Source organism: Ctenopharyngodon idella, chromosome 18 (genome assembly GCF_019924925.1).
Source record: "Ctenopharyngodon idella isolate HZGC_01 chromosome 18, HZGC01, whole genome shotgun sequence".
Classification (NCBI taxonomy): domain Eukaryota; kingdom Metazoa; phylum Chordata; class Actinopteri; order Cypriniformes; family Xenocyprididae; genus Ctenopharyngodon; species Ctenopharyngodon idella.
This window is the reverse complement of record NC_067237.1, coordinates 16,136,126-16,162,258: the sequence shown is the minus strand read 5'-3', so window position 1 is coordinate 16,162,258 and position 26,133 is coordinate 16,136,126. Positions and strand designations below refer to the sequence as shown.

Genomic DNA, 26,133 nt, shown 5'->3' with positions numbered 1-26,133 from the left:
AATTGTGCAAAGTGATTTATTTTGGAAAAAAAGATTCCCACTTGTGGTGAAAACAGAAACTTTCATGAAGTATAAACTGGTGCTTCAAACAAGTTTGTGTAAAACAAAGATGGTAATGTCTCTGATTTATCATTTTTTTTATAATGATAAATTAACACAATACTGCCTATTTATGGTTATACAATAATGGTTTAATTGTCTGTTAAAAATACACCGCATTATAGTTTCAAAATGTTTTAAAATCTAATTAAAAATGTTTTTTGAGTTTTTTGAGGCAACCCTCAGTTTTCAGCCTTGTTTTTTGGGCCGTGTGCTTTCAGAAGGTTGCTGTGGTTTTGGGGTGCAGCAGGGGATTCTGGGAAAAGGTGAAGCTTCTCTTCATGGTTCATTCAAGCGAAGTTCTTCTTGAGGAAGTTGATGAGGCCGTTCGTGGACGAATCGTGAGAACTGACTTCAGCAGAATCCTGAAGCTCAGGTTCGATCTTCTTTGCCAGCTGTTTCCCGAGCTCCACGCTGAGTTTAGAGAGAAGACAGACAGTCATTATATGTAAAATATATAAAAAAGTCTGGAATAGGGTTATTATAGTTAACTAAATCTAAAACCATAAGAAAACATTTTTGTTACTTGAAACAAAATAAAACAGCTAAAAAAACAAACTTATTTTAATTTATCATTGTCACGTTCAGTTGTTGTTTTAGTTTCGTTTGTTTTTCGTTTGTTTCTCATTATTTCCTGTGTTTTCATTGGTTGTCATGGTTACTCATTGTTTCATTGATTTCTCACACCTGTTCCTTGTTTAGATCATTATTCTCTGTATAAATTGCCCTCAGTTTAGTTTGTCTTTGTCTGGTGTTGAATGTGTTGACACTGTGGCACTTTTGGTTTTATAAAATAGTTACGCCTCGTCTTCTTCCTCATCCTGGCCGTGACAATTATACATCTGGGTGCTAAGAAAACGTTTTTCATTTTCATTTAGTTTAACTTGATGTACTACACAATAGTGATAGGAGAAACTAAGCTTTCTGAAACTCTGAGTCAATTGAATCAATTGCTTCGCAAAATGATTCACTGTTTCAAAGCGCTTGAAACGGCACACGCTGGTGACCCCTGCTGGTCAGAACAGTGTAAATGCAATGAAAACCCAAACATGCATAAAAACACCTTTTACAAACCAATTTCAAATGTTTTCTTAAAAAAGGTTAATCTATTAAATGGATTCTACAAATCATCAAACACCATTAAAAATGATGTGTCTGTATAATATGTGCTCTTTTATTAATTTGTTGGGCTTGTTTTGTGTGTTTAATGGAGGATGTGGCTAATCAGGCCAATAAGAGATGATTAACTATACTCATTTTATTATACAAATGTGTTATTACAAATGTCTACAACTTCATAAAACTGATCAAGTAAAAACCATATAGACACTGGTTTATGGGTTCACTGAGATGATCGCCCCCTAATGGTGAGTCATTGAAATGTCATAACTTTTCAAAACAGTATGATGAAAGGAAGCCTCATTTACTGAAATCACATGACTTTGGCAGTTGATCCACGCTCCAAACCACTGATTCGAAACAAAAGATTCACGAAGCCTCACAAAGCGTGTTTAGAAAACACCCATCACTACTAAACAAACTAAAACTGAAAAAAATAATAATAATAATAAAAAAAATAAATAAATAAATAATAAAAACTATATAGGCATACTAAAACTAAAAGACAACTAAAAATTACTAGAATTTTGACAAATGAAAATGAAAACAGAAATTACAAAAAAAAAAAAAAATCTAAATATTAAAACAAACTATAATAGTATTTCAATTATACCAAAATAACACTGGCCTGCTTTAGCTACTTAACACATCAAAACTACATTCATTTCATCAGATTCATGCATTTGTTGACTCACCCCCACTGATCAAAACTGTTAATTTCCCACATGACGCCCTGAATGAAGATCTTGTGTTCATACATGGCTGTTAAGAGAGGTCAGAGGTCAGGAACCTGCACATCAGATGATATCTAATACTGTACAGCATCACTAAAACATTTAAAATAGCTTTCAACCCACCAATCAGCACGCCCAGAGTATACGGAGACAACTTTTTGAAGATGATGGAATTCGTTGGCTTGTTTCCTTGGAATACCTGGACAGAAACGAATGGATGATGTTACCAGGAAAGAGCTTTGACTGCAGTACTGTGATTTGCACATTTAATAACTGTTAAGTGAACAGTGAAAGTAACAATAGAAATTTTAAACGGATAAAAAATGAGTGTTTTTAATTATAATTTTGCATAAAAAAAATCTATGATAATCCACATACTGTGCACATTATACATGCTGCAGAAATATTAATAGTATGGTAGTGATTATGGGGTGTAGTGTGATTGTGTCCTGTAGGGGTCAGTATAAGCCAGTGGTTGACTTTATATTCTCACTTTGTGTGGTAGAATTTTCTCAAGTTTCTCTCCGCTCAGTCCTCCAGCTTCTAGCTCTTTCTTCGCCTCTTCTGTCGTCTTTCCCTTCATCAGGGCCTCCGTCTGTGCCAGGAAGTTCGCCACCAGGATCTACAAGTAACATTTATTTATATAGCGTTTGCTTCAAAGCAGCTTCACATTCCAGTGATAAAACAGTCTTAATAATAGTGACAATTCTTGTTTTTTCAATGGAATTATTGCAGTTTTATTTTTTTTATTATTTATGTGGTTTGTAATCTTGAATCAAAATATCTTCCTTCCTTCCTCAAAATAACCCTTCCTCTGCGGGGCAACTTGTCACTCAAATGATATCCACCAATAACAAACCACAACCATCCAATCAATTCCACACGAACAAAATCAAGCCCCGCCCTACATTTGTTCTTGTTCCAGAAACCATTTCACTTGGTTATTCATTACAATAGGGAAGAAAAGACGAATGTAACTTCCATTTCATGCCGACTTTAATGTTATTAATTATGAAACAAATTCAATTTCAGCTATAAAGCAGCTCTACAGAAGACAATAGTCATTATTCAGCTTAAGTTCATTCAATGTTGATTCAGTTCAATAATAGAGTCAGAGTTAAGAAAAACATCATGCTTAAATCATAATTATGACATAAAAAGTCGAAATTATTACACACTAAGTCATTTATGAGATTAAATTAAACTATTATGTTATAAAAATTATTACATAATGACATAAAAAGTAAAAGTCATAATTACGACAAAATTTTGACTTTTATCTCATAATTATAACTTTTTATGTCATAATATTTTTAATGTCATAATTATGACAAATTATTGACTTTTTAATCTCATAATTATGAATTAGCATGTCATAAATTATGACTTAGTATATCAAAACTAGACCTAATTATGACTTAGTCTTAGTACATTATAATTTTTTAATGTCATATTTATGACTTAAACTCCTAATTTCAATTTTTAATCTCATTATTATGACTTAGTATGTCAAAACTAGACCTAATTATGACTTAGTCTTAGTATATCATAATTATGACTTAGTACATCATAATTTTTTAATGTCATATTTATGATTTAAACTCTTAATTTCAACTTTTTAATCTCATTATTATGACTTAGTATGTCAAAACACACTAATTATGACTTCAACTTTTTAAAGCCATGATTTCGAATTTTTGTCATAATTTCGACTTTTTAATCTCATAATTATGACTTAGTATGTCAAAACTTGCAAAAGTCTTGCACTTTTAAAGTCATGATTTCAACTTAGTATGGCATAATTTTGACTTTTTATGTCATAATTATGATTTTTGAAGTCATAATTTCAACTTTTCACCTTATAAATATATATAATATATAAACTTTTTATGTCATAATTATGATTTACCAAAGCCTGATTTGTTTTTATGACATGGCTGTAATGAGCTTGGCAACCCTGCAACTCTGTACCTTGTGGTGAAGGCTGTTTCTGATTGGATGTTGAGTCTGGGCAGGAATGAGGAAGTCAGCAGGAACCATACGAGTTCCTGTTGAGGAGACAGAAGGGTCAGACAGATGCTTCTCATACCAAAACACACATATTCTGTATGGCAGCAGGTGAACCTTGGTGAATAAGCTGGTAGAAAGCGTGCTGTCCGTTAGTTCCCGGTTCACCCCATACGATCGGCCCGGTGTGATAGTTCACCTGGCTACCCTTAGTAGTGATGTACTTTCCATTAGACTCCATGTCACCCTGTAAAAATCACAGCATTAGATTCTCATACCATTTATATTTTTGAGTTTTACTGTCATTAGGAGTGTGTAGCTCTACACCTGTTGGAAGTACGCAGCGAAGCGGTGCATGTACTGATCGTACGGCAGCAGGCAGTGCGTCTCCGCCTGGAAGAAATTGATGTACCAGATGCCCAACAGAGCGAGCAGCATGGGTGCGTTCTGATCCACAGGGGCCGTACGGAAATGAGTGTCCTGCCAGAGAGTTTATGCGAGCTTTTAAAAGATATAAGGATGCTTTAAATTGATCAAAAGTGACAGTAAAGATTTTTATAACGTTACACAAGATTTCTATTTTCAACTTTCTAATCATGAAAGAATCCTAAAAAAGTATGAAAAAAATATGAAGCTGTTTTCAACATTGATAATAATCAGAAAGCATCAAATCAGCATATTAGAATGATTTCTGAAGGATCATGTGACACTGAAGACTGGAGTAATGATGCTGAAAATTCAGCTTTGCATCACAGTAATAAATTACTTTTTAATATATATTCACTTAGAAAACCACTATTTTAAATTGTAAAAATATTTTACATTTTTACTGCTTTTTATGATCAAATAAATACAGTCTTGGTGAGACTTCCTTCAAAAATATAACAAAATCTTATCGGCTCCAAACTTTTGAATGGCAGTGTATCTGCTGGTCATTATACAAAAATTTTTTATATTTTAATGAAGGTCAAATACTGATAATGTCCTTCTTCAGTAATAAAACCCACCATCCAATGAGCTCCAGCCAACAGCTTCTCAAAGTTCTCGTATCCTAAAACAGAAGAGGTCAGACAGACGCTTGAGAATCTCTCACACTCATTGGCTGTCTTCATGAGAGTCACATGATAACTCACCGATATGCAGTGCGATAGACAGTCCAATTGCAGACCATAAGGAATATCGTCCACCGACCCACTGGAAATCAAAAAAATGAATCAAATGTTTCACTGCATGTGTGATTTTTGTACTATTAGATGTTCATTTAAGTTTTGTAAACATACAAAAGCATGAATTCAACTTCACATCAAGCTTTTCTTTACTCGAGCAAACATACAGTATGCTGAAGAGCTTATAGTGTCCATAATAAACAGGATAGTAAGGAACCTTGCCCTTTAAATATCAACAATGTGAGTAAAAGTAGCCTGTCGGCCTTTACAGTGAACCAGCCTTTGTGTGACCTCTGCTCGGATAAGGTCAGGATCACGAATAACCCTGAGGCGTGCGGCCGCGAGTCAGTCGAGAGACTCTGGTTACCAGCAGCTGCTGCTGCGAGCGTCCAGACACCTACTTCACAGGTCAAACCACTACGGCAAAAATAGCTCAGGCCCTCGACAGACAGACACTCACGTCCCAAAACTCAAACATGTTCTCCGGGTCGATGCCGAAGTCCTTCACTTTAGGCTGAAACACAGAATGGAATAAAGTTGGCCTGAGAAATTCAAAAAATCTGATGTAATATTTTCAAATGTCTGCTTTTAATTGATTTAATAGTACAATGAACTGTGTTATGGAAAATGTAATTCCTGATGATATGAGCCCTTTACATGTAAACTAGAATGAACTTACTCCATTGGTGGAGAGTGCCACGAAATGCTTGGCAACTGCAGATTTCTGTGAGAATGATAAAAACAACAACAAACACATAAATGCATGACACAGGCGTCTCATACGCGTCACTGTAAGAGATGTGACTCACGTCTTTGGCGGCCTGCAGGAACCATTCCTTCGCTGACTCAGCGTTTGTGATAGTTTCCTGAGTCGTGAATGTCTGAGGAAGACAAGCGGACAACAAACTATTCAACAACATTATCAGTGGCGTTGTTTTTTCACAAAAACTTCATTATGATACATATTATCAAATTGATGTTATTAGCAAAACAACCTTTAAAGAGGACCTACAGTATTGTTGCTGTTTGAGCATGAAAAAGCTCTGCAAAGTTCCAGTTCTTCTCTATATCAGTGTTTCTGAACTCTCTGAAACACCTCCATTGGAGTCTTGAGTTTTCTTCACAATATTCCTCATTTAAATAATTCATGCACAGAATAAAGGGGCGGGGCCTTGTTGAATTAGTTAGTAGTGTGTTGAAACTGGCGGTAATGGTAAGGGGCGGGACATTTCCCAAACACACTGCTCCAGCCGACCAATCAGAGCACATTGTGCTTTTCAGAAGGAGGGGCTTCATAGAGACAGGAACTAAACAGAGCGTTACTGACAAACTGGGAAGAGAGGAGCTGCAACAATTGAGAATATGAGGAAAATAATGAACATTCAAGCAGAAAAACCTGTTCTAGTAGAGCCCAAAAACAACATCAAGACTTTGTATAAGGGCATAATGGGTCCTCTTTAAAAAGTCACAGTTTGTATAGAGATATTTTATGATGTTTATTTTCTCTGCTTGCTTGTGTATCTCTGCAAGTGCTGTATAATATGTTCAGTTTCTGAATACCTTCGATGCGACGATGAAGAGTGTGGTCTCAGCGTTGAGTTCAGCCAGAGTCTTAGCGATGTGCGTTCCATCGATGTTCGACACAAACCAGACCCGAGGTCCGCCTTTAGAGTAGGGCTTCAGAGCCTCTGTCACCATTAATGGACCCTGAAACACACACAAAAACAGTGCAAAAGTGCTAGAGAGTCCATGGAAAAGTTTAGAGAAATACAGTGTAAAAAAAATAAAATAAATTATTAAATATGTTTATAAAATATATAAAAATATTAAATATATAAAATAAAAATATTATTAAAATAAATTGATTAAAACAAATAGATAAAAAAATTATTAAAATTAATAAGTAATAAATTAGTATATATATATATATATATATATATATATAAAACAGTGTAACAAACTATATACTTAATAATATTTATAGTATATTTATAGTATTCATTTTTCACATATAAAAAACTATTGATGCCTGTTAAATTTTAGGATGGGGGTTCTTGGCATCTAAAAGACTGAAAACCCTTGATCTAGAGCATTAAAGCAGGAAGAAAAGAATAAAATCATGTAAAATATGGTTTTGATTTCACAAACCAGATCAGATCCACCGATGCCGACATTGACCACATCAGTGATGGATTTCCCGGTGTAACCCTTCCACTCGCCACTGCGGACTTTCTGTGGTGGGAAGAAAAACCTGTGAGTTCATCCTGGTGTCATGATTTCAAAGTTTAGTTTTCATGGACTTTTACTTCCCTATACTATATAGTATGTGTAAAACAGTATGCCAAAAGAGTAGTATGTCTGAACATATTGTATTCAAAAAACACTAGGCGAAAAGTCCCCGGATGACTTACTACTTTTGGCAAGACTCTGAAGTGTGCATACGATGGACACTTTACTATCCCATGAGGCCACGGGAGAGGATCTATGAATGGAAGTGAAGCGACACAACTGACGCTGATAGGTCACATGATAATGACAACATGGCTGATGTAGTATGTCCGTGTTTCATTCATACTACACACACACATACTATATAGAACATACTTTTTTAAACGGTCGTGAAGTAAATTCAAATTCAAATGTAGTCCGAATTAAAAGAAAGTCCCACACACTATCAATGTTTTCAAAAGTATCAAAATTTCTCTATTTATCGCAACATTTCGGTCCCATGACCTTCATCAGGCATATCCAGACAAACTCAAAGCTCAAAAATATATAAAATCAACTCATGACCAATCAATCACCGCAAAAAAACATCAATTATCAATCACAATCAGTGACTTAATGCATCATTACATCCTCATCATCATCAAACAAATGGGCCACTATGAAAAATTAACATATAACCCTGAAAAAAACAAAAACATATAACATTGAAAATAAGGAAAAAATATCAAATTTTTCTTATAATTTGTTTCCTTCCTTTTTTCAATATTATATTTCTTATGATTTTGACTACATTTGAATTTGAATACTTCACGACTGTTTAAAAAAGTATGTTCTATATACTATGAATGTGTGTAGTATGAATGAAATACAGACGTACTACATCCGACATGTTGTCATTGTCATGTGACCTACGGCGTCAGTTGCATTGCTCCATCAAATCCTGTCACGTGGCCTCATGGGATAGTAAAGCGCCCATCGTATACACACTTTAGAATCTCGCCAACAAGCTTCTTCCCGGGTTAGTGACATCACAAAACCCCAAAATGTACATAAACCCCGCCCCCAAGATCACACAACAAAGGGGGTGAGGCCATGTTGGGCTGCTTTAGAGAAGAGCAAGAGTTGTTGTAGTAGAGTGTTGTTGACATGCCGTCATTTTACGCCGGACTGCTTCAAAAACAAACGCTGGATTTGCACAAAAGATTAACATGACGGCACATGCTAGTCGATGAGTTGAATCAACTCCACAGCAACTACATAAATTTATCCACTAACCATTCAGAAACGTCCAGTTTCATTCTAAAAGTTGTAACTTCTTCCTGAGTCTCTCCATCAGACTCCGGTTTGAACAATGTAAGGCTGAAAACTTTCGTCATTTTGGCTGCGTGAGATTCTCCAGTTTTGTTGTTGTTGAGCGACCGAAGCGCGAGCTGTTAAAGCTCCGCCCTCTTCTGGAAAGGGGGCCGGGAGCAGCAGCTCATTTGCATTTAAAGGGACACACACTAAAACGGCGTGTTTTTGCTCACACCCAAATAGGGGCAAATTTGACAAGCTATAATAAATGATCTGTGGGGTATTTTGAGCTGAAACTTCACAGACACATTCTGGGGACACCAGAGACTTATATTACATCTTGTAAAATGGGCATTATAGGACCCCTTTAAATCTGCTACGCTCGCCTTGTCTTCTTCCTCAGCCCAAACATGAAACCTTGTCCCTGCCAAAACACTTTTTACAGTCTCCATATCCACAGATAGACACTCACATGACAGAAGCCCTTCATCTTCTCCAGAACCTTGTTAACCTCTGGCATCACGTCTTTCCCATCCACGTTTATGGGTGTGTTTGAGCGGTTCCTCAGGGCCACGTGGAGAACAGCACGACCCTGTAGACGACACAATCATCATACAATGCTTACATTTATGATTTATGCGTTTGCCAGACACTAATCCAATGCAACTTACATTGCATTAAAAATATACAGTTCAGTCAAACTCTGTTGTTGCTAGTGCAGTGCTCTACAAGTGCATCTTACATTTAAAAATGTCAGATAAATAAAGAAGAATTTATAGCGTATATACTAAGTTTCCTTCAATAAACATGTGTATGTCCAAACAGAGCTAAATTAATGCAACAAACGGGGTGTGTATTTGGGCATGTGTTGATTTAAACCTAGACACACAAACATATTAAATACCTCAGTGAAATTAATCTTTTCCCCTGAAAACATCTTGTCTCTGGAGGCTTCCACACCACGAGACTTTGCCTAGGATAAACCGAATCATATTTACAAAGTACCATGGTACATCACATGTGAGGATAACCCTGTTTAATTCTGATCAAAACTTTACCAGCTCCACGAGCATCTTCATAACCTCTTCATTTATAAGGTTCTTGGAGTAATCCAGCAAAATGTCTCCTTCATCTGTTTTTAAAGTTAAGCTGTTAAAAGAATACAAACATCTGGCTTCTTCAGATGAACTCAGATAAAATGAAGCTAAACTAATGTGAGACCAGATAATTGTTTACTATCAATATATACATATAGAAAACACACACAGTTCATAAATAAACACTTACAAGCACAATCAAAGTATAGCATTAGCATATTTTATGCCATTTTAAAAGTTGTGAATTTGAATGTGGGCGGGGTTTAATAAAGATTGACAGGGCAGCTTTGCATTTCTGACCCCGCCCACTAAATTTACTGCATGATCTGTGAAGGTCAATTACTATTTATTTAATGAAATAAAATGACTTTAAACTAATAACCCGATTCATGCAGAATAGTTAAATAAATAAATGAAGTACCTGAACTTTTGAAACCGGTTTTTATCAGCCTCGAACATCTGCCTCATTTTGAGATTCGCGGCGTTCGATTTGTACCATTTCTCCAGATTCTGGAAGTTTGGGTCGCTTGTCAGTCCCATAGTCACGTTTATCGGACCGAACCTGTGTGTGTTTGTGTAAGAACCTCCGGCTGAACTGAACCCAAATGTCACAGATCCGCCTTATGAAGGGCGAAGAAAGCAGCTGACATGCAGCTCAACACACCCCCTCACACACACACATACACACACGCACACACACACACACTCGACCCCACTGTACATACCAGTGCACTGAGGTGGTGTCCAAAAACCTGAGACCACACTGCAAATCTGAGATTTATGTACCATTTTATCATAAAGTTATGGATCTCACTGTAAGCATATCTTATATAGAGTATTATGTACATAATATATTGTGTTTATTTTTAAAAAATGTCCTAAAAGCACACGCACACTGTATATGTAAATTTTAGTTTACATTTGTCACTGGAAACAGTCGGCAAATAGCAACATGCTCCCCTGAGTGATTGTGGCGCCATCTGTCTATCCATCATGTGAAAGACAGTGAATACTGTGCTTGTTTGAACACTAGAGGACACAGGAGTCCATCACATCAATCACACTCTCTGTGGCTGCGTTCAATAAAATAAAATAAAATAATAAAATAAAATAAAATAAAATAAAATAAAATAAAATAAAATAAAATAAAATAAAAAATTATATATATATATATATATATATATATATATATATAAAATAAAATGTAAAAAAATAAAATATAACAAAATATAAAATAAAAAATAAAATAAAATGTAAAAATAAAATATAAAATATAATATAAAATAAAGTAAAAAATAAAATAATAATATAAAAAAATAACAAAATATAAAAATCAAATAAAATATAACAAATTAAAAAATAAAATAAAATATAACAAAATAAAATAAAATAAAAAATAAAATAAATCTAAAAATAAAATAAAATCTAAAAATCAAACAAAATAAATATAAAATAAAATATAAAATAAAATAAAAATAAAATATAAAATAAAATATAAAAAAATCAAATCAAAAATCAAATCAAATAAAAAAAAATAAAAATGATCACCACTGTCATGAAATAAATACAAGTAAACATGAATGACAGATAACCTGACAATGCATTCTTTATTTAACTAAAATTCTACTTTAATTCATATTAATTTCATTTTTAAAGTGCACGCGCTCTATGGTATGATCGGTCGCGCACATCGCCTGGCGTGCTCGCTCGTGCTTGTGCTTTGTGGACGCGCGCTCGGAAGCCGCGCTCCGTCATTTCCTCTCTCCACAGACAGGAGGGTGGGGACAAACAGCTGGTAAGTGATGCCGTGATCCGACCGCCGATCGGGCTGTTTTTCACACCAATAAACGCCTTTCCCGGAGCCACTACAGGTAGGACTTGTGACCGTTAATTTCAGCCGCCCCGGAGCGGCCGCGAGCGCTTGTGTTTTGACGTGTTTGAGGTGTTTTTCAATCCGTGTCAGCGAGAGGTGCTAACGGCTAACTGAGATTAGCTCCATAAATTCTGATGATTTTTTGTGAAATCGTTTGAAACGTCAATTCGGTGCTGTTAAAAGAGTGAAACGGCAGCAGGACAACACTAAAGTGATATTTCAGCGATATCAGGCGTGTATGCGGGTCGTTAAGGGGTTTTGGTTCATCTGTATCAGCGTTTAAAACCATCAAATCTGCTGCAGTCGGATTGTCTGATCCTAATTACTCCAATTAACGACGTGATTAACTGCCCCCGGTGTCTCTAAATTACATTGGGGCTGGAGACCCTTCAACGCCCTGAAAAGGCACTGATACGCTTCACTGCAGCCTTTTAACACCCTAATGACAGCCGACGGGTGACATACACACCCAAACCCCATTGGCGATGGCTTAGTGATTTTCGGGGTGTTTAAGTGTCAGACACTGTTGGATTTGGGTTGCACTGGACCATCCTGAAGATCAGATCAATGCATGATCCTGTCATCAGTAATCAGACATCATAATCAGGCCATCTCCAGCTCTAGTGGTAGTTTAACTCTGGGTAAGCAGTGTTAGTTTTGGTTGGACTATGTTTTGTTTTTTTCTGGAATGAGTATTCAAGGCATCACGGTCTGGTTTGTTGAAATTAATTTAAAGTGTCAGTCAGAGGATCCGTCCGAGTGTCAGGAGGATCCAGATTCCTGTAGTGGTTCAGCTCAGAATATTTCAGGATATTTATACTCAACTGCACACCAGTGTAACCCTGTAAGTAGATTAAATTACACTTTGCAGTGTGAAGTTAAATGTATTTGTCGCCTCATAAGTGAAAATATTTCTGCTTTATTTTCATTGGATTTTATTTAGTTGATTTTAATGTTTCAGAACCCAAATTTTACATTGCGTGCAAGTAGGGACCCAACACAGGATCAATTGTTGACATTTATAATTATTTATGCTATTTATTAAGCCAGTGATGCACTGTGGTCTGTGCAAACTATATTTATCTTCTTTTTTGCATGTGAACTTGCTCATGTTGGCTTTGGTGATTTCATGAAGAATCCGTGGAACCTCCGAAGGTTCTTTATAGTGGAACAAAGTTCTTTAACCCTCTGAGCCCTTTCATTTTTGGGTCACACTTAGTACTTTCGCAATCAAAAGTGACCAAAGCCAAGGGCTGCGCAATTAATCGAATTTCTAATCGTGATTACAATTACGGATGCCACAATTACGTAATTGTTCAAAGGCGCTATTACACACAAAAAATGTCTACTTGCATCATTCTGCGTGCTTAAGATGTTTCTTTCTACAGGTTATCCTAAGGGTTTTTTCATTTTAGTTTTAGTATAACATTATAATACCATGCATATTTTTGTGATCATCGTAATTAATAATCACAATTACAATTTCAAGAGAATAATCGGCAATTATGACTTTTGTCATAATCGTGCAGCCCTACCTTGAAATGTCATTTTTTTTCCCTCCAGGAAAATCAATGTGATACATTTTTGTTCAATAATATTTTTTGGTTATTATTCATAATTTTGAGGGGATTTTATGATACTGTGCAATATTTATGGTCTTTATGAGCTATTTCTTTCCATTAAAATCAATATAATTTGTTTTTTCGAAAAATTTAAAATTATTTTTCAATAAATGCAATATTTTAGATTAAAATAGAGTGAAGGCCTTTAACATTTCCGAATCATATCCATGATTTTTTTTTTTTTTTTTTTTTTTTGTGTGTTCACATAGCTAATGCGACAAAAGTCATCCCATTCCGATGAAGCAAAAATTTAAAAAAAAATTTGAAAATGTAAAATTTTCTTTTAGTCCGTTTTGACCCAAGAGGGTTAAAAAATGTTCTTTACACTAAGAAAAAAATATTTTTTTTAAGAACTGTTGACCGAAAGTTTCTTTCAGGTACTAAAAATGGGTCTTCTATGACACTGCAGCGAAAACCTTTATTTTTAAGTGTAGTCTGGTTTCTTTTACCATGTGTAGTGTTGTTTATGGTTTTTGAGGATGAGGGCATGTCACACAATCTGTCAATGTTGACTTTCTAATTTGACTAGCTTCTACCAAGTGACAGACGAGTTTTTGTCTCAAAATACTGAGTTTGATTAGATGTACGTTTGACATCAATAAATAAAAATATGGAAAGTATTTCTCCTCCTTGTTACTTGATTAACATTTATATAGGAAAAGTCGCATTATTTGTATTTATCATGTTTTTTCCTGTTCTCTGTGACCAGTGAGAATAGACATGTGACCCACTAATGGAAACCACTGACGTACACTATTCACAGACTAAAAAAACAGCATTTTTACACTGTGATTGTGATCCTAATGGTTAGTTTCCACATTCCTCACCCTGGATTCCACAGAAGCCTGTGATTAGTTTGTTAGATGTCTGTGAGTAGGTCAATTACGCTCTATTCTGTGTGAACCTCATTGTGTTTTGCAACCAGGGTTTTCGTTAAGCCCTCTTTTGAAAAGCGCTGCGAGCAGACGGCCAGCCCCTCTGAGCTATTGTAGCCCGACTCTGGCAGTGGCTTCTCTGAGTTCATGTGGAATGTATTTCCTGTTTGGGTCCCTTCAGTTTGGGAATGAAAGAAAAAGCATGACTCGCTGCTTAATGGATGCTGCAGCAGCAGTACTAGTTATTTAAAGAAGTGTTTTCTCATGATCGCCCGGAACTTTTCTTTTTTTTCCCGACCGGTTGACAATGCAGGAATACTTTTATAGTCTGGGAGATTTTGCACTATGCATAACATGGATTTGACCTATTTATGTGTGTCCGATAAATACTTTAAAGGGAACCTATAATGCCCCTTTCACAAGATGTAATATGAGTCTCTGGTGTCTTTGAAGTTTCAGCTCAAAATACCCCACAGATCATTTATTATAGCTTGTCAAATTTGCCCCTATTTGGGTGTGAGCAAAAACACTCCGCTTTTGTGTGTGTCCCTTTAAATGCAGAAGAGGGCGGGGCTTTAACAGCTCACGCTTCGGTCGCTCAACAACAACAAAGCTGGAGAATCTCACGCAGCCAAAATGAGGATTGTCAGTAACGGTGTTCAGCCTTACATTGTTCAAACCGGAGTCGACACTGATGGAGAGACTCAGGAAGAAGTTACAACTTTAAGAATGAAACTGGATGTATCTGAATGGTTAGTGGATAAATTTATGTAGTTGCTGTGGAGTTGATTCAACTCATCGACTAGCATGTGGCATCATGTTAATCTTTTGTGCAAATCCAGCGTTGAATTGACCCTCGTTTGTGAAGCAGTCCAGTGTAAAATGACGGCATGTCAACAACACTCTACTACAACAACTCTTCCTCTTCTCTAAAGAAGCCCAACATGGCCTCGCCCCCTTTGTTGCGTGTTCTCGAGGACGGGGTTTATGTAAATTTTAGGGTTAGTGATGTCACCAACCCAGGAAGAAGATCGTTATAGTCCTTACCAGCTGTTTGTTGTAGTCCTTAAACAGTGAATTCTTTAAAAGAAAATATCTCCCTTTGCATTAAACTTTGAGCGTCGTAACTTTGCAGATGTTGTTTATGCTCAAATAGCAACATTACACAATAACTAAAGTTAAAAAAGTGAAATCATAATCAACCACCCCTTTAAAGGTGCAGCAAGCGATTTCTGATTTTTGAAATCACCAAAACAAATATGCCCCTATGCAAAAGGATCGCATAATCTTGATAGCTCCACTCCCAAATTCACAAACATTCTATGTAACACAGACACCTCCCCCTGATGAGTGGACACGCCTCTTACTGCTGATTGGCTGAAGTGTGTTTTGTCGCTCGGTCTGATCCACTTTCAACAGTGTTTCTCAGAAATCGCTTACTGCACCTTTAACCAAGTTTAGTGTTTTGTTCTTCCCTCTTATTTAAAATATTTTGATGGTTTTATCAAATTTTAGTGTCATTACAAGCAAATATCCCCTCCGGACATCACTTTTGGTCACCACTTAGAATCAAACCTGTGAGAATGATGCTTCAAGCATATGAATTGTTTTGCATTTGTTCCCAGATGCTTTGAAATGCATTTCTTGGTATTTCTGTATATGTTACGCATCATGCACAAGATGTATGGTGCATAATTGCGTCTTGTGAAACACAATCACGTCTGTTTCTTTATTTGACCAGCGTTTGGAATATGAGCAGTGGTGTTGGCTAATACTGTTGCTATGGCAATAATGCTCAGGTCAGCTGTGAGCCAGTGGCCAAACATGCTGTTTTCATGAAGTTTCAGTTCTCTTAAACTGAAGCCTGGCTCTTTGAGCAACTCTTGCTGTGAATGTAAAATTGGTTTTTCTTAGACTTCTAGTTCAGTTGAGAGGGACGTTTCAAGGTTGCATGCATTTAGGTTTGGATACATCGAGAGCCAGAGGTCTGTGTGTGTGCGCTGCTGGCCGGGCCGGCGGGCTGAAAGATATCCCACTAACAAAGCATTCCAGTGTTGTTTCGGAATATGCTGCATTCTCTTGCTGACTGCTATTGCAGTTTAGAATGTCACAATGGAATCTTTTCATGGGGGAAGGGCGTGTGTGTGTTTCTAACAAAGTCAGATTAGCAGTTCTCACTCTTTATGGATTATTTTTAAGTACTAACTTTTGTCTGAAGCCGAACTTAAGTAGCCTAATCTTTTTAGGTGACGTTTATCTAAAAGTTTGCACTTTTTTTTTTAAAGTAGCGTTAAAGATGTATTGAGCTTTCAACTTTTCAAGTTTTTGTTGTTTTGGGTGCTTTTCTTTTTTAGTGGCTTCAGCACTTTGAATTCTCAGTCTTTACTGAATGAATCACCTTAAGTCACTGTAAAACAATGCATTTGCTAAGGCTGGGTATTAACACACATTTCTAGAATCGGTTTGATTCAATTCATGAGCTCTTGATTAGATTCTATTGTTTATATTTGTTTGGGGGGCGGGGGGAAGTGTCATGAAGAAAAGTTTATGACAGATTTATTCAAACATAAAATAAATGAGACCACTAACAGGTTAAGTAAAAATATAATGAATATATAATAATGAATCAGAATCAAATTTATTGTCAAGCATGCTTACACACAGAATTTGTCTTCTGTGACAGAGCTCCAGAGAGAATGACAATAATAAGATGATAAATACAGATAATAAAAATAAGTACACAATAGACAAAATAGACACATGTATCTGTTATAATACACAGATTTCAAGAATTGATTTGATTCGATTCACAAGCTTTTGATTAAGCCCAAAGTATACTTCGGCCGTCCGCGTGATGTAATTTTCATCATCAGGAGGGTCTGTGGATGTCTGCAAGCCCTGTCCACGTGCAGCCCAATTTTTGAGACCGTGCTGATGGTCTGCGTACAACAGTGCATGCGCGAGTGACTTGAGCGCTTCAAAACAAAATCCACTAGATAGTGCGCACGCGCCGAAGTAAAATCATTGAACTAAAGCTATAAACTATATTACTATTTATTTAGAGCTGCACATTTTTTGGATAAATTTAGAATCGTGATCTTTATTTTTTTTTTTTTTTTCTTCAAACTGAGATGATTCTCCCACTATTTTGAACCGACAACTAAAGGTGATGATACACGGGGCAAATTTGAGCAATTTGCCGAGCGATGTTGCTTGGGCACTTTCTCCATTAAGAATGGGCAACAAATTTCTATCTGGATACTTTAGATCGAAATTTGTTTCCGATTCTCAATTGGAAAGTGCTCAAGCATCATTGCTTGGCGACATTGCCCAGCAACGTTGCTCAAAAAGTTGCCCCGTGTATCATCACCTTAAGGGTACATTTACATGACAACGATGTACTAAAAACGGAAAAGTTGATACACGCATGCCTGAAGACTAAACACATAATACGCATGTGCATGCCATCAGCGTTTTCACAGATTCATGTTTTTTGTAATTTACACAGAGATGGTATTGTTTTTTAAAAATTTGCACTTTGAAACCCATTTTCAAGAGTTTGCGTTGTTAGGCCCCCCAAAACGCTGTTAATGTGTAAATGAATGGCCAAAACACAAAGTTTTTCGTTTTTAGTTAAAAAAGGTGTTACGTAAACAGCCCCTTCCAGGCTGGTTCAGGTACAAGTCAATGCAAAGACTTTTTCTGTTCAATTTGCACACTGAACATGGGTTGAAGCTCTTAGTTTTGAACTCTCAAAGTGCACCAGATTAATGAATTTATTTTTAAAATGTACAAAATTTTCTTAACGGGGGGCATGACCTTGGACCCCCATAGACAGACTAAGGTCCGTCGGCCGCAGTCTCACAAAATCCTATGGGAAACACTTTGTATGATGGTGTTCTCAAAATAATCTCTTATTATTAAAATACCTACAGTGTGTGCTTGTAAAAAGTAGTTTTCTTCAGACGTTTTATGACCGCAGTACACTTGCATGTGTGCACATGATCAGGATTTTACCACCTCCACCTCATTTTGAGCCAGGAAAAACCCTGTATCCGAACTATAAACTTTTATCCTAGTACTCCTGTGATTAATATGAATATTTGTAACACAGAAATAACGATACAGCAGCACCAACACAGATCTGAATGTTCCACTCTAATTTTGTCAAAGGTTTAATAGACACAGGAAAATCGTTGTCATTTAGGAATAATATCGCATAGGTGTTTGAATCGAGATCACAATCTTTTTAGGATTAATCGTGCAGCTCTATATTTATTTTTCGATATAATAACACTCAAAGTTGTGTACAAACGTGCATGTATTTGTGCATATATTTAACAAAACGCTCCTTTTCTGAGGTAAATGTGACGTTATGTGACATTTTACTGGCATTACGTGACATTTTACTGACGTCTTTCCACGGTTGAAACACTGATTGAGTGATTACATGAGATATGATTAATTTCTGTATCTGTCAACATTCCTTCTGATGTTCATTCATGTTTATTATGTGATATAATTAGTAGTAAGAGGAAGAGATGATTGGTTCACATGCCTTTTGAACTGAGGCCCTACAGCGATCTGTCACGCCACATTAAAGAGCAACAAAACCACATTCATTGTTTGAAATTTGTGATAAAATTGACAGGCTTTGAAATCTGAGACTTAACAACAAAGCTTATTATATTATCATTTTACCATCCAAAAAAATGTAGGGTGAGACTTTGTTTCATCTATTGGGATTTGATTGAATCATAAAAAGTGGGTGTTACTTTGTGTTATGTACCAGAATGGTGTCAGGTGGATGGAGAAGAGAAGGGATCTGTTACAGCAACTAAAAAATAGTTGTTTCAAAGGTGGAGCAAGTTTTGATTCCAATTTATAAACCCAAAATTATTCTCTTCTGAATAATGTGGACTGATAAATCATTCAAAATGAGACCATAAACATGTATTAAAAATTAGAGTCCATTTTGATTGCATGTTGACTTAAGTATTAAAATAGAATATTGCAGGTTATTGCAATAGAAAATAACCCACTAATATTCCAATCAACACAGTTATTTAAACTTAGTTGTACAGTTTTGGCACATGTATTACCTCAGATTTGTAGGGATTTTTTCCCCCCCCTCAAATAAAAAAAATCAGCCGTCCGTCAGCTCCCCAATGATGTCATCTGAAAAACAGGTGTTGCAGGAAGGACTCTCAGTTTCAGCGAGTTTCACAGAGGGTTCAGTTTCACCCTCCGCAAACATGTCCTCGCGGGAAGCAGGGCTTTCCTCGATGTGCGCCGTGGGCTGTGCTGTTTTTTTTCATTAGCCAAAGCCAAAGATTTTGAGGAACAAAGAGCACATTCTAAACTCAAAACAAATGACTTCTCTCACTGTTACGAGTTTATCCACGGCAGAATCGGAGCCATCAGGACTGCTTTTAGTAAGCAATGAGGTCATTCAGCATGAATGCAAGACTCTTTTGTTTTAATCTTTGTGTTCGCAGAGGTCACGTTGTTCCAAGTTTGCCAAAGGGCGCGAGAGGAAAGTCTTCCCTCAAACGTTTTTGTTTAAATGTTACATTGTTGTTTAGTGATGGATCTGGGATTTCTTTTGGGTCTCCATTTAATGTAAAAGTGTAGGAGGAACTGCATTTGGCCTCTATCAATTAGTTGTCATTTGAGTCATAATGGTGTTTCAGATATTGTTTGGGACGCCTGCAGGTAGCCATGTCATTCTCAAACATTCAAACGCATCTTATTGTGATCATGAACTTTGAATTTGCGCCAGCACAAACAAGATTTGAAAGCTGCGACATGAGAGTGAGCAAATTAATTTTTATTTTTGGATCACTTTAAACGTTGTGTGCATTCCTGTACAAATTGTCCCAAATCGTTGTGATCGTACAGATTTAGATGCTTGGTTTGGCCTGATATCTGGAAGTGTGATGGAGTTGGGGAAGTTTTTGTTTGGTTTCTGAGGTAACCAGCCTAAACTCGTTTGCTTGTCTACTTTCTCCCGTGTCTAATTTCCTGAGGGGAAGAAAACTCAAGCAGTCTTGTCTTCATTAATATTTCTGACTTCTGCTAAAATTGTGAAAATTTTCCATTTTAAAGTGTAGTATCTTCCTAACTCAGTATATACCAGAATGTACTATGGTATTATGTTTTTGGATGTTACCAATGGTTTCAAGTCATGTACTTCCATGGTACACCAAGGTACTTGAAAGTATATCATGTAAATGCCTTGGTATGTGAATCTTAATCATTCCGTGCCATAGTATCGCCATCTGATAGCATCACTGTACCATGGTACCACCATAAAACTCTGCATTGTTTCATGTTGTTTAATAGCTCTGTCCTAATCGGTCAGAAGTCCTACTGTTAATGGCTCATGGGAATAATTTAGTTTAGGAATAGGTTTAGTTTATGAGCTTGCGTTTTCAGAATCAGCTGTTATCTGTAAAATTAATGAGTTTTGTCCATCCATAGCAAAAACAATACAAGTGTTCAGTGAGAGAATTTCATATTTGTAGTAATTTGTATTTTGGCCAGTGATGTTATTGAGGTGCTTCAGTGTCCCAGTATAACTGGGAGAATTATATTACTGGAATAATTATTAATAGTTCAAACGCTTGACCTAATGATCTGTTTCATTCCATTGTTGCATAAAGACTACATGTTATTTTGAATATTGCTGTAATATTAAAGTACTTTTTTAAATGTTCTTGAATGTTTCCACTTGGCAAATAATGGTGTTTCCTACTACTTTTATATTGGTATATGTGAAATATGTTAAAGGGGACCTATAATGCCCCCTTTCACAAGATGTAATATAAGTCTCTGGTGTCCCCAGAATGTGTCTGTGAAGTTTCAGCTCAAAATACCCCACAGATCATTTATTATAGCTTGTCAAATTTGTCCTTATTTGGGTGTGAGCAAAAACACGCTGTTTTTGTGTGACCCTTCAAATGCAAATGAGCTGCTGCTCCCGGCCCCCTTTCCAGAAGAGGGCGGAGCTTTAACAGCTCGCGCTTCGGTTGCTCAACAACAACAAAGCTGGAGAATCTCACGCAGCCAAAATTAGGATTGTCAGTAACGGTGTTCAGCCTTACATTGTTCAAACCGGAGTCGACACTGATGGACAGACTCAGGAAGAAGTTACAACTTTTAGAATGAAACTGGACGTTTCTGAATGGTTAGTGGATAAATTTATGTAGTTGCTGTGGAGTTGATTCAACTCATCGACTAGCATGTGCCATCATGTTAATCTTTTGTGCAAAACATGTATGGACGCCCACTATACATAGTGTACCTGTTTACTAAACAGAGCCATACACACCAGGCTAATGTTTATGATTGCTATCAAATGCTGTGGTCTAATATTTTTTCCAAAATATTGCTCGGACAGAAACGCTCCTTTTTTTTTTTTTAGCAATCGAGCTTGCCGGGGTCAGCTTGTAGGCTATCCAAGCTAACAAGACTCTAAATACTGTTCAGTGCTCGTCTGTGAAGCCAACGACAGAACAGTTAACATGCTTTACTCGAACTTTTGCCATGGTGTTAGAACTGGTACACTGTTTTTGCTTGCGAAAACAAAATGGTGTGCCGTGGGTGAAAACATGCAGATTAAGGAGCGGTAATATTATAATAAGATTCCCTTCCTACGTCACTAGGGGAGCGAAATCTGAGCGGCTGAGAAAGGCTTACCAAAACAAAGTTACTGGATTGTCCTTTTTCACATTTTCTGGGTTGGTAGATGCACCGGGGACCTGATCATAACACTTAAACAAGGTGCCTAAACTTACTTATTTCAGTTAGTTGCTAAAGCAACATTACTAATTTTAAGTTTTTATACAGTATTTTATTTCAACTTTATTTAAATGAACAAAAGTGGTTTTTAATAGTTTTCATAAATGATAACAACACTAGTTCAAACAGAGAGTTGTGCATTAATATGGCCTGAGCTCAAAGTCGTGGGTTATTTTTATGGTGTCCGGTCCAGTTCTGTTGGGTATCAAGGAATGTAAAATGTGTTTCACTTTTGGAAAAGAACAGGAAAAAGCCAGTTGAACTGGAGAGCAGGGAAATGTTTTAATTTATAATCAAGCTTGCTCTTTAACACGCCTGTCGTCTTTACAGTTTTTCATCTGAATGCTGCATTTAGAAACCATCACAGCCGCAGAAACCATTTCTATCACAAAAATCACAGAGTCCTCAGACACCCAGTAGAGTTTTTATCCACGTCAGGCCTGCTACTGAGCCAAGTAGCAGAGATGGCCATCATTCCCACAATGCACCACGAGCGTGTGAAACCCGACCCGTGCTCTCTTTTGGCGTACGGCTGAAATGGAGTCATGAGTTGGAGCAGGGGTCTGAATTCAGGGGGTCATGCGCTGTTACCAGGCCTGAGACGCATGTAAAACAGGAATTCTGGAGAGATACTGTACGTGACTGATATGGAACGGAGCCTTTTGTTTGTCAGGGAAACTTTGTGAGGATCTATAAAGGTATTGTTAGTTCTGGTATTGTTGCTGTACTGCTGTCAGATCCAGTTTCATGTTGGGATTCTTGTGTTTTCTTTTGCTTCTCTTGTTTTTGTTTAACTGGGTTGTGTAAAAGCGTACGGTACTGATATATGTTGACGATTATAGGCGTTATGCGCTGACATAAGCACATATGACAGCTGCACGCAGCACGTGTCGATATGGGGGTCTCGGCTGTGTGTAACACTTGTGTTGTGTTCGCCTGTTGTCTGTCTTCTGAATGGGATACTCCAGAAATAATCCCACAGACGCTCTGGAGTCAGTGAACCGCTTAAAGGTGCATAAATAGATCCATAGAATGATATGTTATATACTGATCCTTGAGAAGAAATGACAAGGCAGCTTTCTGGAGCAGAGTGACATGATAAATGCAATAAAGCCACTTTACAGTGATTTTACCACCGTTAGGAGGTGTTCTTAGGCACAACATGAAGTGTGGGAAAATCACTGTAATGCATTGGGTTATGCTTCAATAAAATGGTGAAAATAGTTGTTTGACAAGATCGTAAATTATATATTTTATATTTCTTTAGCCTAATAGGCTGACATAAGAAACGTAATGATCAAAGATAGAGGAATGTGCATTGCATTTTATTTTTGTTTTATTTTAGCATGGTAAAACCCTCTCCAGAATTTGAATCTCTGAATTAATTCCCTTCAAACTATGAATAAATCAACATAATTATTTAGGGCTTCTTAAGATAGACTAGTTGAGTTTTTTTTAATATGGCAAATCAATTTTTTGTCAGCCAAACCCATTGGACCAAAGATTTTAAGTTAATATTTTAATAATTAATTAATTTAATAATAATTATAATGACATAAAGGGACAACAAATAAAATATATAATCTGTTTTAGATTTTTATGATTTAATAAATTTAATAGGTTTTCATCAACTCACAAACCCTCTGCCGTTCCCTCAGGCAGGGCCCTATGAAATACGTTTTATTTTTTTTCAAATTCTGTTTTATCCATTTTAATTTTTCTGGACTCTGTTTTAATAGTTAAAATAAATGTTATTAATCAGAAAGCATATCTAAATAATTGAAGTCATGAAACTTATACAATTCAACAGCAATTTAGTTTAACAAAAATGACATTTTTAGGTCTTTATGAAATACTTATTTTTTTTTTTTTTACCAAATTCTGTTTTAATTTTTCTAGATTCCATTTTAATGATTTAATCAAAAACATGTCTATTTAATTGAATTAATAAAAAGGCAATGTATTAATTTGTTTACAATAATAGGGCCCTATAAAATTCTTTGTGTATTTTTAATTTTTCTGGTAATCAAATAAAGGCATAAAATATTCATTTATATTTAATCAAAAATTGAATGAAATTTAAATAAACCCCTTCAAACTGTGGAAAAATTGTGATTAATACTTCAATTATTAAAATTTTATTTTTAAAGTAGTAGTAGTAGTAGTAGTAGTAGTAGTATGTTAAGACATACACCTACATTATACTGTACAATAGTAATATTTTTCTGTCACAAGTTAAACTTAACTTTTATTTTGGCGGGTTGCCATGAAGAGCTTGACGTTTCTGTGTATAAACGATATATGACAATAGTTTTTCTCAAATTATTAAACGGTAAAATGCTCATAGTCATGAAGTGACTCTCAGATCAGCTCTGAAGATGAAGTTTGTGTGTTTGTCGTCATATCGTCAGATGGCGGATGCTGGAAAAAAACACCACGAGTGTCATGAATGAAGCACATGCTTCACAATGTGTAGTAAACGTTTTTGCACGTGTGCCATTCATTCACACAGAGACATGCAGGATTGAGGATTCATATTCAAATGGTCTTCTTGCAGTTTAATATTCACAGACACTAGTCCATATCGTGATTTGACACACCTAATTTTAATTTATTCATCCAAAAGTTGATAAATTATGACATTCTGCGTTATACAGTAAATTCTGTTTTTATGAGTGGATTTCACGATTCTGTCCGTTTTTTCTGCGTCGTGGAAATCATAGGGCCCTACTCACGTACCCCAGATAAAACCCTCTCTATGGATTTATAGATTAATACTGTTAAACAAGAGAAATCTAGTAGGCAGTTGTTGAACATCTAGTTTATCATAACTCATCCCCAGTATTGGATGTTTTACAGCAGCTTCAAGCTGGGCTTGTCTAATCAGATTTCCTCAAGAACTATAGCTTTTGAAGTGTGACCGTTTCTGGAGATTTTGTTAAACATGTTTGCTCGGATCAGACAACAGACCAGAACCTGTCTGGAAAACATTTGTGGAATTTAGCTGAACGTGTGCTGCCGGTTTGTCACTTTTGTTGAGTTTCCCAAACTAGCTGGATTTTACTGCAGGTATGATTGTCTGAAGGGCTCATCTGCATTATAAATGACGTCCTGATCTTCCTTTGACGTTCAACAAGACGAAAGCCATCCTCTCTGTGTCTTTGGACTGATAATGATCCACCTTTCTGTGTGGAGGGGAACATTCCTGCGCTTCATTAGTAACAGATGTGAAGGACGATTTCAAAGTGTGTCCTGTGAGCGGAAAGCAGCGCTGTGCTGTGATGGGGTGGACAGTTGTGTTTTGGTGTTTTATTATTCGTGTGTGGGGTCAGTTGTTTTGCCCGACAGGAACTGCACAGCGGCTGGTGGATCATGGACAACAGCTGCCCGCGGCTCGATCAACAGTTCTTCCGTTCCTGCACAGCCCTGAAATGCAACACAGCAGCCGTTTGGTTTAATATAGCGGGAACCTGTAGTCAGAAAATATCTATTTACCTGGTGTATAATATATACACTTCCATTCAAACGTTTGGGGTTGGTAAGATTTTAAAATGTTTGTAAATGAAGTCTCTTCTGCTCACTAAGGCTGCATTTATTTGATTAAAAATACTGTAAAAACAGTGAAATATTATTACAATTTCAAATAACTTTTTTCTATGTGAAAATAGTGTAAAATGTAATTTACTCCCATCTTCAGTGTCACATGATCCTTCAGAAATCATTCTAATATGCTGATTTGCTGCTCAAGAAACATTTATGATTATTATCAGTTGAAAACAGTTGTGCTGCTTCAGATTTGTTTGGGAACTGTGACGTAAATTTATTTTTCAGGATTCTTTGATGAATAGAAGGTTCAAAAGAACAGCATTTTTTAAAAATGGATATCCTAATTTGTTACATTATAAATGTCTTTACTGTCACTTTTGATCAATTTACTGCATCCTTGCCCAAAAAAAAAAAAAAAGAAGGTATTATTTTCCTAAAAATATAAATCTTACTGATCCCAAACTTTTGAACTGTAGTGTATTGGTTTATCTAAATCAGCTTGCAGTGAGACTTTAATTTATAATATACATTTAAATAACATAAAATCATAAAAATGCTATAGCCTTTAGAATTCAATGAACAATCCCTTTAACTGCTGTGTATCAGTGTACATCTCTGGATAAATGTGTTTGGCAATTGACTTGTTGCGTTTGTGTACCTTATTCTGTTA

The 26,133-nt window shown here is 36.2% G+C and overlaps 2 protein-coding genes across 5 annotated transcripts in view; one reads left to right on the top strand and one right to left on the bottom strand.

Moving 5' to 3' along the window:
• gpib (glucose-6-phosphate isomerase b) lies at positions 1-10,354 on the bottom strand. The gene is made up of 18 exons (XM_051870718.1): positions 10,166-10,354; positions 9,706-9,796; positions 9,552-9,620; positions 9,120-9,239; positions 7,274-7,357; positions 6,686-6,832; positions 5,935-6,006; positions 5,805-5,849; positions 5,586-5,639; positions 5,093-5,153; positions 4,967-5,010; positions 4,287-4,439; positions 4,077-4,206; positions 3,924-4,000; positions 2,446-2,574; positions 2,076-2,151; positions 1,914-1,980; positions 1-513 (listed from the first exon to the last, which is right to left on the bottom strand). The coding sequence occupies exons 1-18, from the start codon at positions 10,282-10,284 to the stop codon at positions 390-392; spliced, it is 1,662 nt and encodes a 553-aa protein (XP_051726678.1). The 5' UTR covers positions 10,285-10,354; the 3' UTR covers positions 1-389.
• Positions 10,355-11,409: 1,055 nt separating this feature from the next.
• Positions 11,410-26,133, top strand: part of LOC127499970 (granule associated Rac and RHOG effector protein 1-like) — a 38,737-nt gene continuing 24,013 nt past the window's right edge. The window contains exon 1 of one of the 4 annotated variants that reach the window (XM_051870714.1): positions 11,410-11,539. The gene's annotated coding sequence lies outside the window, so the exon portion shown is untranslated. Of the gene's footprint in view, positions 11,616-12,066; positions 12,259-26,133 lie in introns of those variants that run through there. The other 3 variants (XM_051870712.1, XM_051870716.1, XM_051870715.1) reach the window with 3 other exon arrangements.